At 40.0% G+C, this 20,167-nt stretch overlaps 1 protein-coding gene across 1 annotated transcript in view; it reads left to right on the top strand.

The window, feature by feature from the left end:
* Positions 1-20,167, top strand: part of LOC136884743 (dystrophin, isoforms A/C/F/G/H) — a 1,317,506-nt gene that overhangs the window by 249,408 nt on the left and 1,047,931 nt on the right. The window contains exons 12-15 of the mRNA XM_068230054.1: positions 3,900-4,138; positions 10,728-10,904; positions 14,543-14,662; positions 17,166-17,433. Coding sequence (XP_068086155.1) covers positions 3,900-4,138; positions 10,728-10,904; positions 14,543-14,662; positions 17,166-17,433 — 804 coding nt within the window. The remainder of the gene's footprint in view (positions 1-3,899; positions 4,139-10,727; positions 10,905-14,542; positions 14,663-17,165; positions 17,434-20,167) is intronic.

Raw genomic sequence — 20,167 nt, forward strand, 5'->3', positions numbered from 1 at the left:
ACACTCTCCATTATCATTTCATAGCATTTACCACTCATTAATAAATCACCTTTGGAGTGGCGACCCCATTGTAATAACAGCCTATATATGTTTCATTCATTACATCCCTGACCCAGTCAATGACTGGAAAACAGGTTGTAGGTTTTCATTTTCACTGACCCCAGTTCTTTTAAAACTTTCATGTCATAGGAAAGGTTTTATTTTAATTCCTTTTAGAGCTTATTCATTTCTTTATACTTATTATTTGAAGAGTATGGAATCTTCTGTACTCCCCTTTTATTAATGTTTTGATAGATTGATAAGTACGAATATAGGTAATGAAAATATATCCTCCTCCTCCTCCTCCTTCCCCTTTATCTTCAGCTCCTGTCGTTTCGGGGCATTTATGACACTTCTCCAGCTATCAGTCTGTCCCAGTTCAGGCTGCTTCTTGCATTCCTCTTTATTGAGTCAGTCCACCTTGTTCATTCGTAAGGACTGCGCAAGTTTCCGTTCCTCCATTTACCTCATGGAGGTTGCTGTGCTGTTGTTCTTCCTCCTCATATCCCTGTGTTTGGATTATAATTTTGATTTCGTTACGATCTATACTCCAAAAGAGTTGGAGTCTGACGTTTAGCGCCACCAGTGAGAAAAAGTTGACTAACACTGCTCGAAAATGGTCTGTTGGTATGGCAACGATAACTTCGATGCCACATTTAAGGAAGCTGTCACTACGTGGGATTGCTTGCTCTGTCATTTTTGTGATATTATCCGGAGTGGTACTATCTTAGTTGTTGCTGCTTTATGTATTTATGTGTTTGTTTTCTGAATATTATTTTCTTGTTAGTTTATTTTTTGTAAGTTAATCAGTGACTAGTTGTACAGTTCTGTTCTGTATTGAACATGTACATTTGTTGAGGCTATTGTCAGAAACTGATGATTTTGTTGGTGATTATGAAATCTTATATTTATTGGCAATGACATGTTCTGTCTTAAATGCTGGAATTATTTGCACGAGCTTAGGAATGGGTCAAAGTTGAAATGAAATGAAATGTCGTATGGCTTTTAGTGCCGGGATATCCCAGGACGGGTGCAGGTCTTTCTATGTGACTCCCGTAGGCGACCTGCGCGTCGTGATGAGGATGAAATGATGATGAAGACAACACATACACCCAGCCCCTGTGCCATTGGAATTAACCAATTAAGGTTAAAATCCCCGACTCGGCCGGGAATCAAACCCGGGACCCTCTGAACCGAAGGCCAGTACGCTGACCGTTCAGCCAACGAGTCGGACAAAGTTTATTGAATTGTATTAGACCTACATGTCTAATAAAACATTCAGCCGGATTGAAAGGGGAATATGCCGCAAATGGAGGTAACTATGACAACACAGTGTACTTCGTCGTTATTGCTTTCGCCACTCAAATGTCCGACTCCAACTCTCATGGGCCCATCTATAGTAGATTTGGTGATCCTCGGTCTTTCTCCATTAATTTATACCACATTGGTCTAGTGACTTTGTAAATTTTATTGGAAAGTCTGCTTGAGTCCATTCGTTCTAAGTGCCCTTCATTGCATTCGCAACGTTTCAGTTATTTTGGAAACACGTTGATATATTTCACAATTAGGTTTAGGGTAATGAATTCCATTTTTAACTCTTGGCCCTAAGATATGGCTGTTAACTTTTCGTTCCTTAATCTGTAATTGTTCCTTTAATCCTTTTTGTTTGTAGATTGAGGGTTTTGGAAGCATATAGTGCCCCTGGTTTAATTACTGTTATGTAATGTTGAATCTTACTGTTCCAGATGGGGCATTGGTTGTTGTAAATGAGTTTTGTAATTTTTAAAGCAGTTTCCATCTTCATTTCCATTCTCGATAATCCATTCACCTAGGTATTTAAGTTCCTTCACTATGGAGATTCTATTTGTACCAATGTTAACCCATTGAGCCCTGCATATTTGTTGGATTGAAACTGCATTGGCGCTGGGATTATTTTGGAGGAAATATAGTGTCGCTTCATGTCATGAGAAATTTCTTAGTTACAAGACGATTAAAGATTTAAATATACATGAACACAAAAGGCTTCCATACCACAAACTGCGGAACAAGGAATACAGTAAAACACTTTATTTTATTAGCATCACGGGACCATAGGCCTACTCAGTCCGCCTGCTGAGCTGTAACCCAGTTTTCTCTTTACACTTTCTCTTCGATTTCCACATCTATTTGTTATTCAGGAGCATTGCTCACACTAGTACTAACATTACTACTAATTTCACTGAAAAAATTACATTCCTAATCATCATTACTTCCTAAAAGGGGTTATATATCTGTAAATATCAGTTCTATACTGGCAGCCATCTTGTTTACAAGTGAATCTCAAAGGTAGAGATAGACCACTTCAAACTAATATTACCAAGCACACTATCGATATATATTACCAAAGAGCATATAACATTGCAAAGAAAGAGTCCCTACACAAATCACAAATGCAACTCACTCTGCCATCTCTTGAGGAAAAGGAGAATTACGTAGTAAAATGAGACAACAGAACAGTTCCGTGGTCCGGCGTTTGGTCCACCGAGACGAAGCACGGAACGGTTCCGTGGCTCGGGCCCAATGAGTTAATATCCTGTGGCACAGTTTTGATGACTGTCATAAATTTAATGTTTTCATCTTCTGTTTGAAGTCCAAATTTTGCTGCTTGTTCTTGTACTATAGCAAGATGTATTATGCATCCGGGATATCTTGTGGCAGAAGTTGACACCTTGCCACCCAAGGTTTGTAATATTGTAGTTATGAGGAAGTATATATTATACAAATCTTACTTAAAATTCCTTAGAGGAGAGATGGGTTCATTGCGATGTCCAGGAACCGACCAGCCTGCCCCCTGAAGTACATTTACGTTTATAACCTATTAACAAACAGCCATTGTCCATTGCTGAAGTAGCTTCTTGTGTTCCAATTAGCCATTGTCAAAAGGGATGTGATGTCATTCCCATCAATGATGATAATTAGATTCCATTACCAACCCCAGTAAAACAAAAGCACAAATAAATAGAACATGTCTGTCTGTCTGTTTGTCTGTCAGGTCATCAGCCCGGAGGCTGGTTGGATCCTCAAATAGCACCACCAAAGGCTATGCAGTTATAGGGAAACTGCAAAAACCAATGGCAGAGCCCAAATGAGGCGTACTAGGCAAGATGAGGAGTGAGGTAGTTTGCCATTGCTTTCCTCACTGGACCAGAAGGTGCCACTGCAGCACGACTGATCCTATGAGCAACACCTTTCATAACACTCAGACACCAGTTGTGCTCGAAATGTCATTACTCAGCACCACCCATACCCCAGCAGCTTCCATATTGTCACGGCCATGGATGAGACTGGGACTTCGGTGGAAGCTACACTTTACTCTGGCCTGTGCCAAGAGACAGATACAAAAATAGTGTATCCATCAAGAAATGGCAACAGGCAGATAGAACATGTAAAGGAAACAGGGATGTTTAAAATTGAATGCACTGCACTCGCCCACATAGAATGGACTGTTATCACCCTGCAAATTACTAAAGACCTAATAGCTAACCTGGGGGCTTACATCTTCAGACCCCTTTTGCTTGGTCACAGTCCAATTGTTTGTCACTAGCCCGAATGATAAATTAAATAGATTGGCAGCATCGTTGACTGCCCGACTACGTTCTCCATGAGAAGGCCATGAGAAGTAAACAAACGACAGTCATTCCGCACATAGCTGAGTGTAGCGAGTATTGTGTGCACGGCCTCGACTATTGATTATCTTGTTTCTTGTTAATTTCATTCCAATAATTTTCTATCTTGCATCTTGGCACTGACATGTCAAATGACTGCAACCGTGATAGGATTATTATTTATTATTAATATACTGAAAACTGATCCCTTTTCAGCTTACTCTCAAATGGAGGATCAGCTGACTGCCCTAGGCGAACGATGGGCACATATCTGCCAGTGGACAGAGGAACGCTGGAACAAACTGCAGGATTTGATTACACGATGGAGTCAGTTGACAGAAGAATACCACAGACTGCAGTCATGGCTGGATACCAAAGAAACAGCACTGAAACAGCTGGAAGCTAACCCTGCCACAGAACTAGGAGAGGTCTTGGAGAGGATACGGAAGTTACAGGTAAGTCTTGTTTCATTTGTTTTTAGTTATACTTATCAGACTGTAAATAGTTCGAAGTGTTGCATATGCAGAGATTAAAAAAAAACAAAAAAACAAAACATTACATTTCATCCAGGATTGAGACTTTCATCTGAAAAATCACCTCACCAAGGTGGTTTGAGTGAACCCTGAAAACCTTGCATGAGCTGAGGAAACGGTTTGTTCTCCCACATAGCATCCTGTCTCTGTTTGTTGCCTTCCATTACATGCATGCATTTCATTGACTAGCAGTGTCATTACAGGTGATCATATTCATATTAGTCCGTGTTGATTATATATAAGCCGGCCCCGTGGTGTAGGGGTAGCGTGCCTGCCTCTTACCCGGAGGCCCCGGGTTCGATTCCCGGCCAGGTGAGGGATTTTTACCTGGACCTGAGGGCTGGTTCGAGGTCCACTCAGCCTACGTGATTAGAATTGAGGAGCTATCTGACGGTGAGATAGCGGCCCCGGTCTAGAAAGCCAAGAATAACGGCCGAGAGGATCTGTCGTGCTGACCACATGACACCTCGTAATCTGCAGGCCTTCGGGCTGAGCAGCGGTCGCTTGGCAGGCCAAGGCCCTTCAAGGGCTATAGTGCCATGGAGTTTGGTTTGGTTTGGTTTGATTATATATAACTTGAGAAAAATACAGAGAGTTTCTCTCATTCGTTGGCCAGCAGGCGCGCCCAGCTTATCTGCCTCCCGTTGACTCATCACGTCCCGCTCTGCGGCATAGCAACAGGGACAGCACTTTACGTGCACGGCATGAGATAACAATAAGAATTAAGAAAGTAGGAATTAAAAAAATTAGTAATTAAGAAAATAAGCTCATACCTTATGACAGCAAATACTGGAAATCTTCTCCTCCTGCACCCACACATTTCTGGCATCGTCTTAGGAAACTCTGATTCACACGCATAAGTTCATCTTCCGTAACTAAGGATATTTCTCTCCAGATATATTGTTTCAGTTCGTCTAACGTCTGAGGTTTTCTTGCATACATTTTATTACTTAAGCTCTCTCATAAATAAAAATCACGAGCAGTTAAATCTGCAGACAGTGATGGCCGTAAGTCCATACTTATAACACGGTTTAAAAAAAATTCCTCATTTAAGTTTTATGGGTCATTAGCTGTATGCACAATGGCAGAGTCTTGCTGCAAATATCCATTTCAACTGTCAGTGTCGGTCATTTTGTCAAAACATGATTTGAGTATATTATCCCTTTATCTTTATGCATTAATTGTGCCCTGAAAAATACTGTATCCATTCACTGCGCACCATACTTTGATCCTATTGTCATGTGAAGGAATTTCGTATATGCAATGGTAGTTTTCTGTACTCTTATTCTGCTTTGATATATAGCCATGTAAATGGAACCATGCTTTGTCATAGCAAAATATTAAGCATGGATCAATTATTTCTTCATGGACGTTTTGCAACATCCAGTTACAAAAATGTACCCGCTTATCTTGATCATGAGGATGCAGTTTATGTACTACAGTTACCTTGTATGGTTTCAATTTTAACATTTTTGTAGCCCGCCATGCTGAGCTCTTCGAAACCCAAGTTGTCTTTGGGATTTTGTAGGTGTATACAAAGTGTGTTCAAAAAAAGACCGAACTTTGTAAATTGCGCGCAAACCGCAACATTGAGCGAGTTGTGACTGTGGCGGCGCCTAGCGGCTACTTCTGACAACAGACCGCTGCTTTCCGCATTCCATTGCCTGCATTATCAGTTGAGTTAGAGCCTCTGAAGTGATTGCGTGTGTCACATGTTCGTCGAATTCTATAATGAAACAGCTTGAGGAACAACGCGTGTGCGTGAAGTTCTGCTTCAAAGTTGGGAAAACGTTTGGAGATGAGACGTGCGTGTACGGTTACGATGTCGAAACCAAAAGGCAATCATCACAGTAGGTAGGGAAAGGTTCTCCTCGACCGAAAAAAGCACGAATGAGTCGTTCAAACATCAAGGTGATGCTGATTGTGTTTTTTGATTGGAAAGGCATTGTCAACCACGAGTTTGTACCCCGAGGCCAGACAGTGAACAAAGAACTGTACCAGAATGTTTTAACGCATTTGAGAGATGTTGTGCGCAGGAAGAGGCCTGAACTGTGGGAAAACAAATCCTGGATGTTGGACCATGACAATGCGCCAGCACATGCCTCTCTCTCGGTCCGCAGTTATCTGGCAAAACACCAAATTCCTATTGTGCCCCATCCGCCCTATTCTCCCAACTTGGCTCCAGCAGACTTTTTCTTATTGCCCAAATTGAAAACCACCTTGAAAGGACATCATTTCCAAGACATTGAGGAGATCAAGGAGAATGCGACGAGGCAACTTTGCGCCATCAAAGGAAGTGCATTCCAGGAAGCATTCCAAAAGTAGAAGAAACGTTGGCAACACGCTGTTGATAGTGCAGGGGACTATTTTGAAGGGGACAGTGTGTGAAATGATGTAAGCTACATAATAAAGTTTTTCTAGCCACAGTTCGGTCTTTTTTTGAACACACCTCTAATTTTTTTTTTTTTTAAATTTATTTATTATGGCTTCTTTCATGTGGCGAAGTTAGGGCACACGGCCCTCTCTTACACTTAACCACAATACAATAAATAATATTAAGGTTACCTATTACTGATTATACTAATTACACTACTTATACTATTTCCTAAATTAAGCTTAAGTTACACATCCACACAATATGCAGCTTATTATCTTATTAGCTCGTTACTTCAGTCCTCTTTTCTATCTCACACAGACACTTGCACATACACTTACAATGTACACACTTATCAACTACCCTTACGTTTATATTATATAAAACTAACAGAAACAATTTTTAATTTTACAATTACCAATCACACGCACACAATACACACCAATACACACTTCAATCGGTATCTCTCAACAGGAAGTCTCGGCAAGATATTTTAAATTTGAGGAAGGAGTCAATGCTCCTGACACTTACTGGCAGGGAATTCCAAAGCCTGGATCCGGTTACAATGAAAGATTTATTATACACAGAAGAGTGGTGAAGAGGAATAGCTAAAGTGGAGCCCGAGCGAGTGTTACGATTATGGAAGGAAGAGAGGAAGTGAAGTTTAGATGAAATATACCGGGGGGAGTTACTATGCAGGAGTTTGTGTATTAAGACAAGTATATGATATTCACGTCTCTTATCAGGTTTTAACCAGTGCAGTGCCTGATAATAAGGAGTAATATGCACATCATACCTTAGGTTAAAAATGAATCTAAGGCAACAATTCATAATACGCTGCAGTTTCCTAGTTTGTTCTTTAGTAGCGTCTACCAAGATAACATCACAGTAGTCAAGGATAGGAAGAATTAGGGTCTGTGTTAATCTTTGCCGCATGTTTAGTGGTATAATATCTTTGTTTAATTTCAGTGGGTGTAGAGTAGCAAACACCTTATGACTTATGTTTTTGATATGTTCTGTCCAATTTAGAGTTTCAGTCATAGTCACCCCAAGATTTCTCACTGTTTTACTGTACGGAATTGTGATATTATTTATTTGTAAAGGAGGAATGATCGAATCATTGATCTTGTGTAGGAGCTTCTGGGAACCGATAATGATAGCTTGCGATTTTGATGGATTTATGAGAAGTCTGTTTGCGAGAGCATATTCACTGCGATTTCATTTACTTTAACACTTCACTTCTCATCGAGTAAAGAACCAGTTTCTCCCAATTTGTTTAAGAGTTTCTGCACGGATTCTGTGTGTGGAGGGTGTACACTTGGAAATTGTGCTACAAATCGCCTAACAGCTTCCCTGCAAGACTCTGGTTTTCACAAAATTATCGTACATAAATACCCTTTCCTCTACCTGTACTCGTGTGGAGGCATTATGAGAATTATACTCCGAAGTACCACTTCACAACACGAGAACAGTTGGAGGGACAGATCAACACTTAACACACGTTGTAAGCATAGAACCTGAACTGCGAAGTGCGGGCATTCCCGTGCTGTCACCGAGCTGTGTAACGGGAAGTGATGAGTCAGTGGTAGGCAGATAAGCTGGGTGCACCTGCCGGCCAACCGATGAAAGAAACTCGCTGTGTATAGTTTCAACCACCTAATCATTACACGACACTGTAATCTCAAGGTTACGAAGGTCGATCAAATATAAACAGGATTTTTTGTTCCTGAACATCACCAGTTGGTAGGACTGGCGCCGCGCTTCTCCTATACTTGGACGGGAGCGTTAGGAGTGAGGAGAGCGTGTTGTTAGATATTTCTCACCGTTTCGTCAGTAACGCTCACGATGTCGGAGCAACAAGTGCACCCCTCCACTGCGCAATGCATAATTATAAAATTTCTTGCTCGTGAAGGAGTTACAGCGGCGGAAATTTGCCAGAGATTGACTGCACAGTTCGCTGATCAAACATTGTCAAGGATGTACGAGTTTGCTTGGCATAAAAAGTTCAAGGAAGGATGAGAACATGTGGAAAATCAGCAACATGATTGCCGTCCTCGGACCAGCATTACAGACGAAAACGTTTGTGCAGTTAAAGACATTATTGACAACGATTGACAGGCATGAGCAACTTACAATCAATGCTGCTTACTACTGCGAGCTGTTGAACAAGGCGAGGGTTGCATATCGGAGCAAAAGACGAGACCAACCGATTCGACTAGTCATGCTCTTCCATGACAATGTGCGGCCCCATACTGCAGCTCTGTCTCCAAGCTACAGGAAATGCACTGGACTACACTTGATCATCCTCCTTACAGCCCGGACTTATCGCTCTGCAATTTTCCATTTGTTCGGACCGCTTAGAGAAGCTCTAGGAGGTCAACGATTTGAAGATGACGAGAGTGAGGAAGACTTTGTGTGAAACTGGCTGGTGACATGACCCTGTTCTTTCTACGATGCGGGCATCAAAAAGCTGCCCATACAGTGGGACAAATGCATTTCCAAAGCAGGAAATTATGTGGAAAAATAAATTGTAATTGCCTTGTGTTTTTCAAAAAATGAAATAAAAAATAAAATCCTGTTTATATTTTGTCCCCCCTTCTATTTATGAAAAATAGTGGACATGTTTCGGCTCTTGGAGCCATCATCTGCACATAAACACTACAAACACTTATGTATTATAAGAACATTAAAATACAGATGAGAGGAACTATTTTAACTGTAATACAATTGAGAGAAAGATGAATGAAAGCTGTAAATTCTCTCAGCATCATAGTACATCTTTGTAGAATTTTCCTTTTGCTGCTACGAACAATTACTGTTTTTTAACTGTGTTGGAATGCCCATTACTGAGGACATTGAAACTGACACTTAAGCCACCCTTGTGGTCATCATCATCATCATCATCATCATCATCATCATCATCATCATCATCACCATCATCATCATCATCACCATCACCATCATCAATTTTCCGCTCCAGCAAGCCAGGTGCGGGCGTTTACGAGCCTCTTCCAGTTCGTCCTGTCCATCCACAGCTGATGTTCTACCTTCTGCTGCCAATTTACATCACGTATGGCGAGGTCTTTGAAAATTTGCTTTTCCCAACTATCACGAGACCTCCCTCTGGGCCTCTTACCAACAACATTCCTTTCATAGTATGCTCTTGGGGTCCTAATTGGAGTCATCCTTCTCATGTATCCATACCAACGTAATCTGCTTAATTTTAAGGTTTCTAACAGGCTCCTGTCCAATCCAAGTTGTTGCCGAATACTTTCATTCCTTATTTTGTCTCTCCTTGTCTTTTGGAGACATGACCGAAGGAACTTCACTTCATTGGCTTGTAGGTGACTTCGTGTAGATCTAGTCAACGTTGCTGCTTCCATTCCTATGTTAGAATTGGTACAAGATATGTTTTGTACAGCGTGAGCTTGCAAGCTAGGGGAAATGAGTCATCCCAAAGTAATTGACGAACAGAGTGGTTGAATTTTGATGCAGCTTGTATTCTATTGTATATTTCATGGTTTATGGTATTGTCAGAAGAAACAAAGCTCCCTAAGTATTTGAAGTTATTGATAATGTCTCCTTGTTCATTTTGCACTTGCAGGTGGACTGCTTCAGAATTTCGACTCGTCGTTAAACCGACGGTTTTAGTTCGGCTGATGATCATTCCCATTCTTTCAAATTCTTCCTGCCAAAGATCTAGTTTAGCTTGACCTTCTGCTTTTGTCTCACCCCATAGCATAACATCATCAGCAAATACAAGTGCACTTGTTCTCTGATCCTTCATTTTCAATGCTTTTATAACCTCATCTATTATAGTAATAAAGAGAAATGTTGATAGACAACTTCCTTGGTGATAGACAGCTGCTGGAGTGCGAGGAAATCCAAGTGAAATTGAGGATAAACTATCATTTTACAGAGGAAAAAGATTACAGGTCAAAATAATAGTTGACATTGAGAAACGGAAATGCAAAGAAGATCTTACCAATAGTACAGGGCAAGACAAACACAACAAGCTCCTGTATAGCATTGTTAAAAACAAAAGAAATTATAATAGTGCCCATGTGGTATCAATTTGAATTTTGACACCCAAAGTCATGTGATATTATTATAATAATTTGTCATCTTTTCATTCAGATCCTCAAGCGTGAGATGGATGCCCAACAGAAGAGGATCACATCTCTCCAGGACTGCGGACAACAACTCTTATCCAGCTCCAGTCCTGCGAGGGCCACTCGGTTCCTGGAGAAAGTTGAGTTCCTACAAGATCGCTGGGATGCTCTAATTCAGATTATGGAAGTCCAAGGGCAAAGGGTAAGCATTTTTAATAGTGTCTCTAGTTAACAGTTTCTTATTGTCAAGTAATCTGTTACGTTTGGTTGTAACATTTCTATTGTTAAGAGACGGGCTATTTTGGTGCACCAGAAATGATACCATGAAGTCAAACCGTAGATAAAGCAAGTGTCTGCAGGTCATAAAATCCCAAATACACTGAGAGCAAAATGCTTACAAAATATGAACGTTATTACTCACAATTTTATATGATTAAAAATAGTCGTGAACTTTGTCATAAGACTTTCTTAAATAAGCAGTGAACTTAGATCAATCATTTGAGAAATTCTACTTCATAAAGGTATTGAAGGAAATGCAATATAATATGTAGTAGAAGTTTATTCAAGATATGAAATTGTCAAGCAGATAGATTGGGACTATAAATCAAATGAAGGTGGGGAAGTGCACTGTCAATTTTACTTTTCATAATCCTGAAACAGGATGACTTGAGAGCAGAAATGAACTTATGTCCCAGAATACCTTGATTAAGTATATGGAAAAATTGAACATTGGGGAAAGAGAATCAGTAAGAGGAAGAAGCATGAGAACGCAGAGAAAAAAATTAATATAATTAAAAAATGCTTGCAAGTTCAGGAGTTGATATAGAAATCAGCAGATGAATACTACTTGGAAGTGTTTTGTATCCAGCAGTATGCTATCTAATTAAGATCTACCAGGGAAGGTTAAATAATACTTACAAGTCAGTACAAATATAAATAGCACCTATTATAGTCAAATTTATCAACAATGAATCACTAACTCGGCTCTTATCCTGTTGGAACTTTTTTTTTGCTCACACATCAAAGGATTTCCATGACGGAAGGATGGGAAAGGGATAGGATTGGGAAGGTAGCGACCGTGGCCTTAATTCAGGTACAGTTCCAGTATTTGCCTTATGTGAAAATGGGAAACAAAGGAAAACCATCTTCAGGGCTGCCGAAGGTTAGATTCGAACCCACTATCTCCTGAATTCGAGCTTGCAGCTGCACGACCCTAACCGCATGGCCAACTCGCTCTGTTTGAATTTTGTGTTTGTCCTGTGTTTCTTACCTTTTACCACCTGTTTTTATCTTTATTGCTGTTTCTTCCCTTTCCCTGTATTTATCTGGCTTTTTCTTCTTATCCGTTGGCTCCATGATGCTGCCTCTTACCCAGAGACCTCAGGTTCGATTCCTGACCAGGTCAGGGATTTTTACCTGGTCCTGAGGGCTGGTTCGAGGTCCACTCAGCCTACGTGATTACAGTTGAGGAGCCATCTGAGGGTGAGGTGGTGGCCCCGGTCAAGAAGCCAAAAATAACGGGCGAGAGGGTTCGTCGTGCTGACCACATAACACTTCAGAATCTGCAGGCCTTCGGGCTGAGCAGCGGTCGCTTGGTAGGCCAAGGCCCATCAGGGCTGTTGCGCTAATGGGATTTTTTTCTTCTAATCCGATACCCCTTGCATCAAGGTGGAAGATCTGTAAAGATGGCCCCTCAGTGAGTGTTGATGCCCAGCCTCCTGATGAAGCTGGGAAGTAGGAAGAAGCTCGTCTGGAGCGGAGAAGAGAAGAATGTAGAAGAACTGAGATAGTTGGGGGGGGAGCTTATCCATTTGAGGATGGCATTTTAAGAAGATCTGGAGTGATTTTTTTTTGTCCTTGTCTCTTCTCTCTATTGCTCCCTCTTCCCACACCTCCTGTCATTATCATCATCGTCCTCCTTTCCTCTTCTCAAGGTCCTGTCTGATTGTGGCATTTATGGCACTTCTCCAGCTTCCTCTTTACTTATACTATTCCTCTTGCATCATTTTGTCCCAGTCCTGGTCTAAGGTCTCCCTCTCGCTCGCTCTCTTTCCGTCAAACTTCATCTCCATCATCTGTTTCGGCTGTTTCCTGACAGTTGCATTACACAAGACAAGGGAAGACAGAGATGGAGCCACTGTTACAAAATCTGTAAAACAGTGAAACTTGAACTGAAAAAGGCTGGGTTTGGGGGAGGGGGATAAGGGAGGAAAATTTTTCAGCGTCCTGTTCTTTCCTTTTATGACAATATTGTCCATCTCCATGGCTAAATGTTTAGCATGCTAGCCTTTGGTCCAGAGGGTCCCGGGTTCGATCAGCAAGAGTGCTCAAGAACCTCTAAACGAACTTCTATTTTTAATTCAAGAAAAGTGTCATAAGTGCTACAATTGTGTTAACTTCTTGCTATTTTTGTGTAGGCTGATGATGACATGGACAGATTACATAAAATGGACAGATGTCGAAACCGGTCCCTTAATAAATTAAATATGTTGCTACATTGATTCGTGCAACCATGTTACTGTATTGAAAAGGTGGAACATTTTTCTCTTTTTAGCATCGTGGATTTTAACCTTCATCGGTTAATTCCAATGGCTCGGGGGCTCGGTTTGTGTGCTGTATTCAGCATTAGAATTCATCATAGGTAGGCTCATAGATGCGCAGGTCACCTATATGGTGTCAGCTTGAAAGACCTGCACCAGGCCTCTTCGGAGGCCGCACACAATTATTATTATTATTATTATTATTATTATTATTATTATTATTATTATTATTATTATTATTATTATTATTATTATTATTATTATTATTATTATTATTATTATTATTATTATTCTTCAGGAAGCTTTTAAAACTCTTAGGTAAAGAAGGGTTGATACTGAATGCTGTAAAATATTTCTTCTTCGTTTCCAGTTTTCTGGGTCGGGTTGTGAATCAAGGATCTCCACAGTTTTCAATCTCTCCACCACTCTCTTCCTTCCTCCAATATTTCTCATACTTTTACTCGTCTCTTTTCTATACTCTCCTTCACTATATCTGACCACCTGTTTCTGAGCCTTCCCCATTGCCTTCCTCCTGTTATTTTATCTGTAAATACTTACTGTGGAACTCTACCCTCTTCCATTCTCATCATGTGTCCATACCATTTCAGCTTACTGCTCTCTGTCTTGTCTTGCAGTTCACGGAATCCAATTCTCTCTCTGATTTCTGTATTTCTTATTTTATCCCTTCATGCCTTCCCAATTATTTCTCTAAGGAATTTCATCTCAGCTCCTTGGCTTCTGCTTTAGTGATGTTTATGTTGTTGTCCATGTGCCCGCCACATATGTCAAAATTAGTGTGTAATACATTGAGTTCAGAATTTTCTTGCATTTCTCTGGGATGTTCCTGTTTCACACCATCCCTGTTGGCTCGTTGGGTTCTCTTTCCAATTTCTTCATTTATATTCTCATCTTCTTCAAGTATACTCCCCAAATATTTGAAGCTTTAAAAACTTCTAATTGTCTTACTTTCACTTCAACATTCCCTCTTCTTTCTCTGTTACCTCTTGTCATCACTACTGTCTTACTCTTCTCCACACTTACTTTTATTCCATATTCCTCTTAGCTCCCGATTCCATTTCTTGTTCTTCCATTTCATCCTATCCCCATGCTATGTCATCTGCAAAAAAGTAAGGCTTTTGTCTCTTTGCTTCCCATATCTTGTTGTACACTTTTGTGGATTTCATGCATAACAGTGATTGTAAAATGTTTATGCTATTTAAATGTTGGTGTGTTTTAATCATTCTCTTGTTATAACCAGAAGTAACTTTACTGAATGGCTTATAATTGTTTGTTTCTACAGATCAACAATTCAGGTTTTGAGTTCAGCCTGACGTCAGTGGCAGGAGAAAGTATGAACAATGCTCCCTTATCACCAGATGGCCAGTGGGAACGAGTTGTCACCAGTGTTACTAGTCAGGATGTAAGTCTTTAAAGCCCCTTGTGAGACTTAATTACGTGGCCCAGTGTCACTTCAAGAAATGATATTGCATGCTTCGTTAGCGACATTAAATTTTGATGTTCTTTAAAGTAATTTCCCTCTCTCTATTTATTTATTTATTTATTTATTTATTTATTTATTTATTTAATTACTGCCCCATTCTGAGCCCGGGCAGTGAATTTCTTACCCCTTGACGTTGAGCTCCGTACATTGTACTGACTTCCTTTTCTTTACATGGTGTCAACCTCCATGCATGGTATAGATGCCCTGAAGGCCTAAATTCATTTTATTCTCTCTTTTAAAGTTTTGAAGCTCTCGAGATGGAAATAATAAATCTTGAAGCTGAAGATCTCTGCCTTCCTTCCATATATGAATCAGTTCAAATCAGAGTTTTTCTTCTTTCTATAGAGTTTGAAATAGTTTTCATCTGCTTCCGCTTGAGAGAATAAAACTATCGCTAAAGTGCGCAGATAATATTGTACCCACACTTTTTAGTGATAGATGGACACGCTAGTGCTGAATCGGTTGACCTCGGTTATCTTCAAGATTCATATTGGCAACCTTTGAAACACAAACTAAGAATCGCTGTGCGACATCTGGCGTACACTTTACGTACTCGTACTGTTGTTGTTTACACAGCAAAGCCAAACTGTAGAATTCATGCTAGGAACAAGTTTCACATCGAGAAATGTTAAATATTACATATTGTGTGTGTGACGCAGTTGTTGGCGTAAAATAATAAAGGTTTAGAAAATTCATATCAATCGATCGATCATATTATCGATTCAATTCAGATTTCATTTCCATTCAGTTGGGAGTATTACCAGAACCGGCAGTGCTCCCTCCCTACTCCTCAACCCGGTACAAAAATCTATCACTAAAAAGTGCGCGTATAATACCTTCTTTTGAGTCTCTACTTTAAATGCTTGATTATAATCTGAGATAAGACAGTTGTAACAGTGGATTTTTAAAGAGATCGCTGTAGTTTCTTAGGGCTCACACCTGAATCATCTATGTCCTATAGGTAAAGCTGCTCACAAATGTTCTTCTTCACCGAGGGGATAATTCCAAAAGTCCAAAAACATCAACCTACTGAAATATTTTGTAATATCTGAAGCCATCTTTTCTTTTTCGACTCGGTTAATTTTTCAGGTATAATAATGTTACCAAATGTGTTCTTCTCCACTTAGTTGTTGTTGTTGTTGCTGTTGTTGTTTAAGTCATCAGTTCATATATTGGTTTGATGCATCTCTACATGCAACCCTATCCTGTACTAACCCTTTCATTTCTACATAACTACTACATTCTCCATCTGCTCTAATCTGCTTGTCATGTTTATACCTTGGTTTACCCCCTACCATTTTTCACAACTACACTTCCCTCAAAAACCAACTGACCAAGTCCTGGGTGTCTTAAGATGTGTCCTATTATTCTATCCCTTCTTCTCATAAAATTTTGCCAAATCGCTCTCCTCTCACCAATTTGATTCAGTATCTCTTCATTCGGGATTCAATCTACCCATCTCACCTTCAGCATTCTTCTGTAACACTTCATTTCAAAAGCTTCTAATCTCTTTCTTTCTGAGCTAGTTAGCATCCCTGTTTCACTTCCATACAATGCTATGCTCCAGACAAAAGTCTTCAAAAGCATCTTTCTAATTTCTGTATCATTGTTCGAAGTGAGCGAATTTTTCATAAGAAAGGCCTTTCTTGCTTGTGCTGGTCTGCATTTTATGTCCTCCTTACTTTTGTCATCGTTGGTTATTTTACTACCCAAGTAACAATATCCATCTACTTCCTTTAAGACTTCATTTCCTAATCTAATATTTCCTGCATCACCTGCCTTCGTTCGACTGTACTCCATTACTTTTGTTTTAGACTCGTTTATTGTCATCTTGTACCCCTTCCCCAAGACCCTGTCCATACCATTCACCAGTTTCTTCAGATCTTCTGCAGTCTCAGATAAAATAACAATATCATCAGCAAATCTCAGGGTTTTGATTTCCTCTCCTTGGATGGTGATTCCCTTTCCACATTCCTCTTCGATTTCCTTTACCGTCTCTTCTATATAAACATTGGAAAGGAGGGGAGACAAACTGCAACCTTGCCTCACTCCTTCCTCCTACTTCATTTTCAGAACCCTCGATTCTTATCACTACAGACTGATTTTTGTGCAGATTGTGGATAATTCTTCTTTCTCGGTATCTGATCCCAGTCACCTTCAGAATCTTAAATACCTTGCTCCAATCAGCATTATTGAATGCCTTTTCTAGATCTGCGAATGCCATGTACATGGGCTTGTCCTTAATTCGATCCTCTAAGATCAGACTAAAGTCAGGATTGCCTGAAGAACCTATCAGTTATAACTTATTTCCAATTAAGACTTAAAAATGGCCATGTAAATGTCTGTTATGTTCAAAACGTTCCATATTTTAAACTTGGCATGTGACTCGGTTTTACATACTCATAGACAACCTTTGTAACAGGTTCTGCAACACAGTGGATCGAAGAAGCGTCGTGTGGGCAGTGGCAGCCGTATGGAATTTGAGTCTTCCCTGTCACAACACCAAGCCTGGTTGGAGCATGCGGAGCAGACGCTGGGTGCTGGGAAACAAACCAGTGCATTTGACGACCTGAACATAGACGAACAGATGGTCCTCTACGAGGATACAGACACCGATTTGAGGAGCCATGAAGAAGAACGAGACCGGGTGATTGCTCTTGGCAAACAGTACATCGAGGAACTACAAACAGGTGCATTGAATGTCCAGTAATGCTGCTCTGAGCGTGAAATTAGCAGTTCACTTTTTTTTTTTCTCTCTTTCTATTAAATATTTACCTGGATTTACTTTCAAAATTTCCAATAAATGACCTTGCGCTTCCTCAGTCTTTATTGTTATGAAGCCAGGGGTAATTTCCTACTCTATTAATTGCAAGCAGTGTATTTTTCTTCATTATTTATGTGGCTTGGTGTATGGTTTCTTTTGCTGTAAATCTGTTAAAAATCCGGTTTTTCATGTACAGCGAAAACCGGTTAGGACGTTTTTGTGAGGACCGAGAAAAAATGTCATAAAAAGGAAACTTCCTAATAAAATTGGAAAAAAATTACACTGTTAGATTTAAAGTTATGAACATAAAAATAATTACGATAAAAGCAAAGAAAGAAGTGTTTAAAATGATAAATAATGAAATGAATAAAGAAATAACAAATTTTAGGTACACCAACATAGTAAAACATCAAGGAAAAACGTTCTTAGAAGTGTGAACCATGTCGGTGTGTTTCAAGTAGTCGTAGGAATGTGCAACATCTAGAGGATTTGCACACGTTTCATTTGTGAATTACCAAGCTCGATAGCTGCAGTTGCTTAACCCCTCAGCGCCGACCTCTATACGTGGTATAGACCCTCTTTTCTTCCGTAGCCGCCGACCTCTATACGTGGTATAGACCCATACATGGTTTCGCATTTACGGCTATAGCGCGAAGAGTTTTGGAGTTACTGAAATGAAAATTGTTTTGTTTCCAAGAAGACATTTTCGGGTTTATCAGTGTTTTAAATAAGAATTGAAAAATCGTTATAATGCAGTTGTTTTCGCAAGGAAAATTATTTGTCAAATAAGTCTGAGCACTAATCTCTTGCTTTTTTTAAAGTCTGTTTGATTCATTCTTTCCCACAGAATAAAAGAAAGAAATGATAATCTGAGAAGTTTGTCTTTTCGTGTGATGTTCTTTGCTCTATTTGTACATTGGGAGTGCGGTTTATTTATTATATTTGTCTTTATTTCTTGGTTTATAATATTTTCGTAACTCTCCACGAGCGCTCTGTGTAGGCATCAGTTAGTGCTGCTTTCTGTCATACGATACGAGAACCAGTTGTTCATGGTATATATTTTGTTTGAAAGACGATGTCTCGACCTTTCATCTGAAATATGTATCGAGTTGGTTTGTTTCGTCATAAATGTTATTCCCCTCGTTCAGTTTTGTCCTGTTGCTTTCGGTCTCGCTGCAGCTTCATCAGGCCGTGTGACGCGCCACGCTCAGCCGTGGTTTGACTGACAGTAATGTGCTTGAAATATTGTATAATTTAGATGAAAGTTTAGTCGGAAGTAGTAGTGACAGTATTAGCAGGAGTGATAATGAAATAGATGATGTAGCAGTTATAAATGATGAGAGTGACGATGTGGAGGAAACAGTACTTGGAAATTTTGTGTAAGAGACCATAGATAATTACACAGGTCAAAGAGAAGTTTTCATCGGTGAATTCTGATTGCTAAATTCTCTAATAATACTCACACAGGTCACAGAGACAAATATTGAGCAATTACCTTATCGGGTTCAGCTGGTGAAAGGTTTGTTTACAAAATACGCTCGGGAGGGAGGGGAACAAAATATTCAAGGCCGGCGCGCATCAGATAATACAGTTCCAAGGTTGCAGGCAAGACATTTTATCAGGAAATTAGCAACCAAGAGTTGGAAATCCAAACCTCAGAGACATTGTATCCTGTGTTCAAAACACGGTGAAAAGAAGACGTCAGTGTACTGCTGCCAGGAGTTTGACTTGAGTCCCTGTCTCAAAGAGTGCTTCGAACTCTATCACACGGAACTAAATTACTAAGGAAATGTGAAAGAATTATGTAATTATCTGCATGTACATAGTTCTGTCATAAGGAATTCCAAATTTCGTGAAAATCGGGATACTCTTATACTTGTAGTAACGCTTTAAGTGAATCGATGTATTTCAGTCGCGCGTAGTTGAAATCTCATCCGGCCGCGGGGTAGGAAGCTATTTAAATGGCTGCGACGCTGAGGGGTTAAGTGTTCGGTAGACAGTGGGTTCGAACTCCACTGTCAGCAACCCTGAAGATAGTTTTTCTGTGATTTCCCATTTTTAGCCCTTTCCTATCCTATCATCGCCATAAGACTTATTTGCGTCGGTGCGATATAGTGTATCAGTCCTGCTGGCTCAGCATGAGCTGTGGTGCAGGACTTGGAGGAAGATGTACTACTATTAGTGTCATTGTGACTATCTTCATCACAACTCTGTTGCAGAGTGGACAAAGAGAAGCTGTTGAAAATGAGAGGTTGTTATGACATGGTATGTGAGAATGAGAGTAGAAATCTTACATGCTTCCCCATGCAGCATGCAAAGACTCTAAAGGATTTTACTTAAGAGTGAAACTTTATTAGTTCAGTAGTGAGATACAATAACTTCCCATGAACTACTCGGGGTGTTATTCTGTTTTCTTCATTTACCTCTTGCTTATATTGGAAGATGATGTTATTTAACTGATTCAGCCAGTTCGACAGAACATTTATGTCCTGTGTGCTAGAAAGCTTAGACCTTCTTTCCTTATAAACCACGACCTCTCTTGCCGGGAACATTTCCAAATATGGTCAGTTTGCCTATGCTGTCACTCCCACGTTGCACAGTGTGTCCAAAGAATTGTAAAACTCTTTGTCTACACATTTAGAGAGCTCTGATTCATGAGC

Source organism: Anabrus simplex, chromosome 13 (assembly GCF_040414725.1).
Source record: "Anabrus simplex isolate iqAnaSimp1 chromosome 13, ASM4041472v1, whole genome shotgun sequence".
Lineage (NCBI taxonomy): Eukaryota > Metazoa > Arthropoda > Insecta > Orthoptera > Tettigoniidae > Anabrus > Anabrus simplex.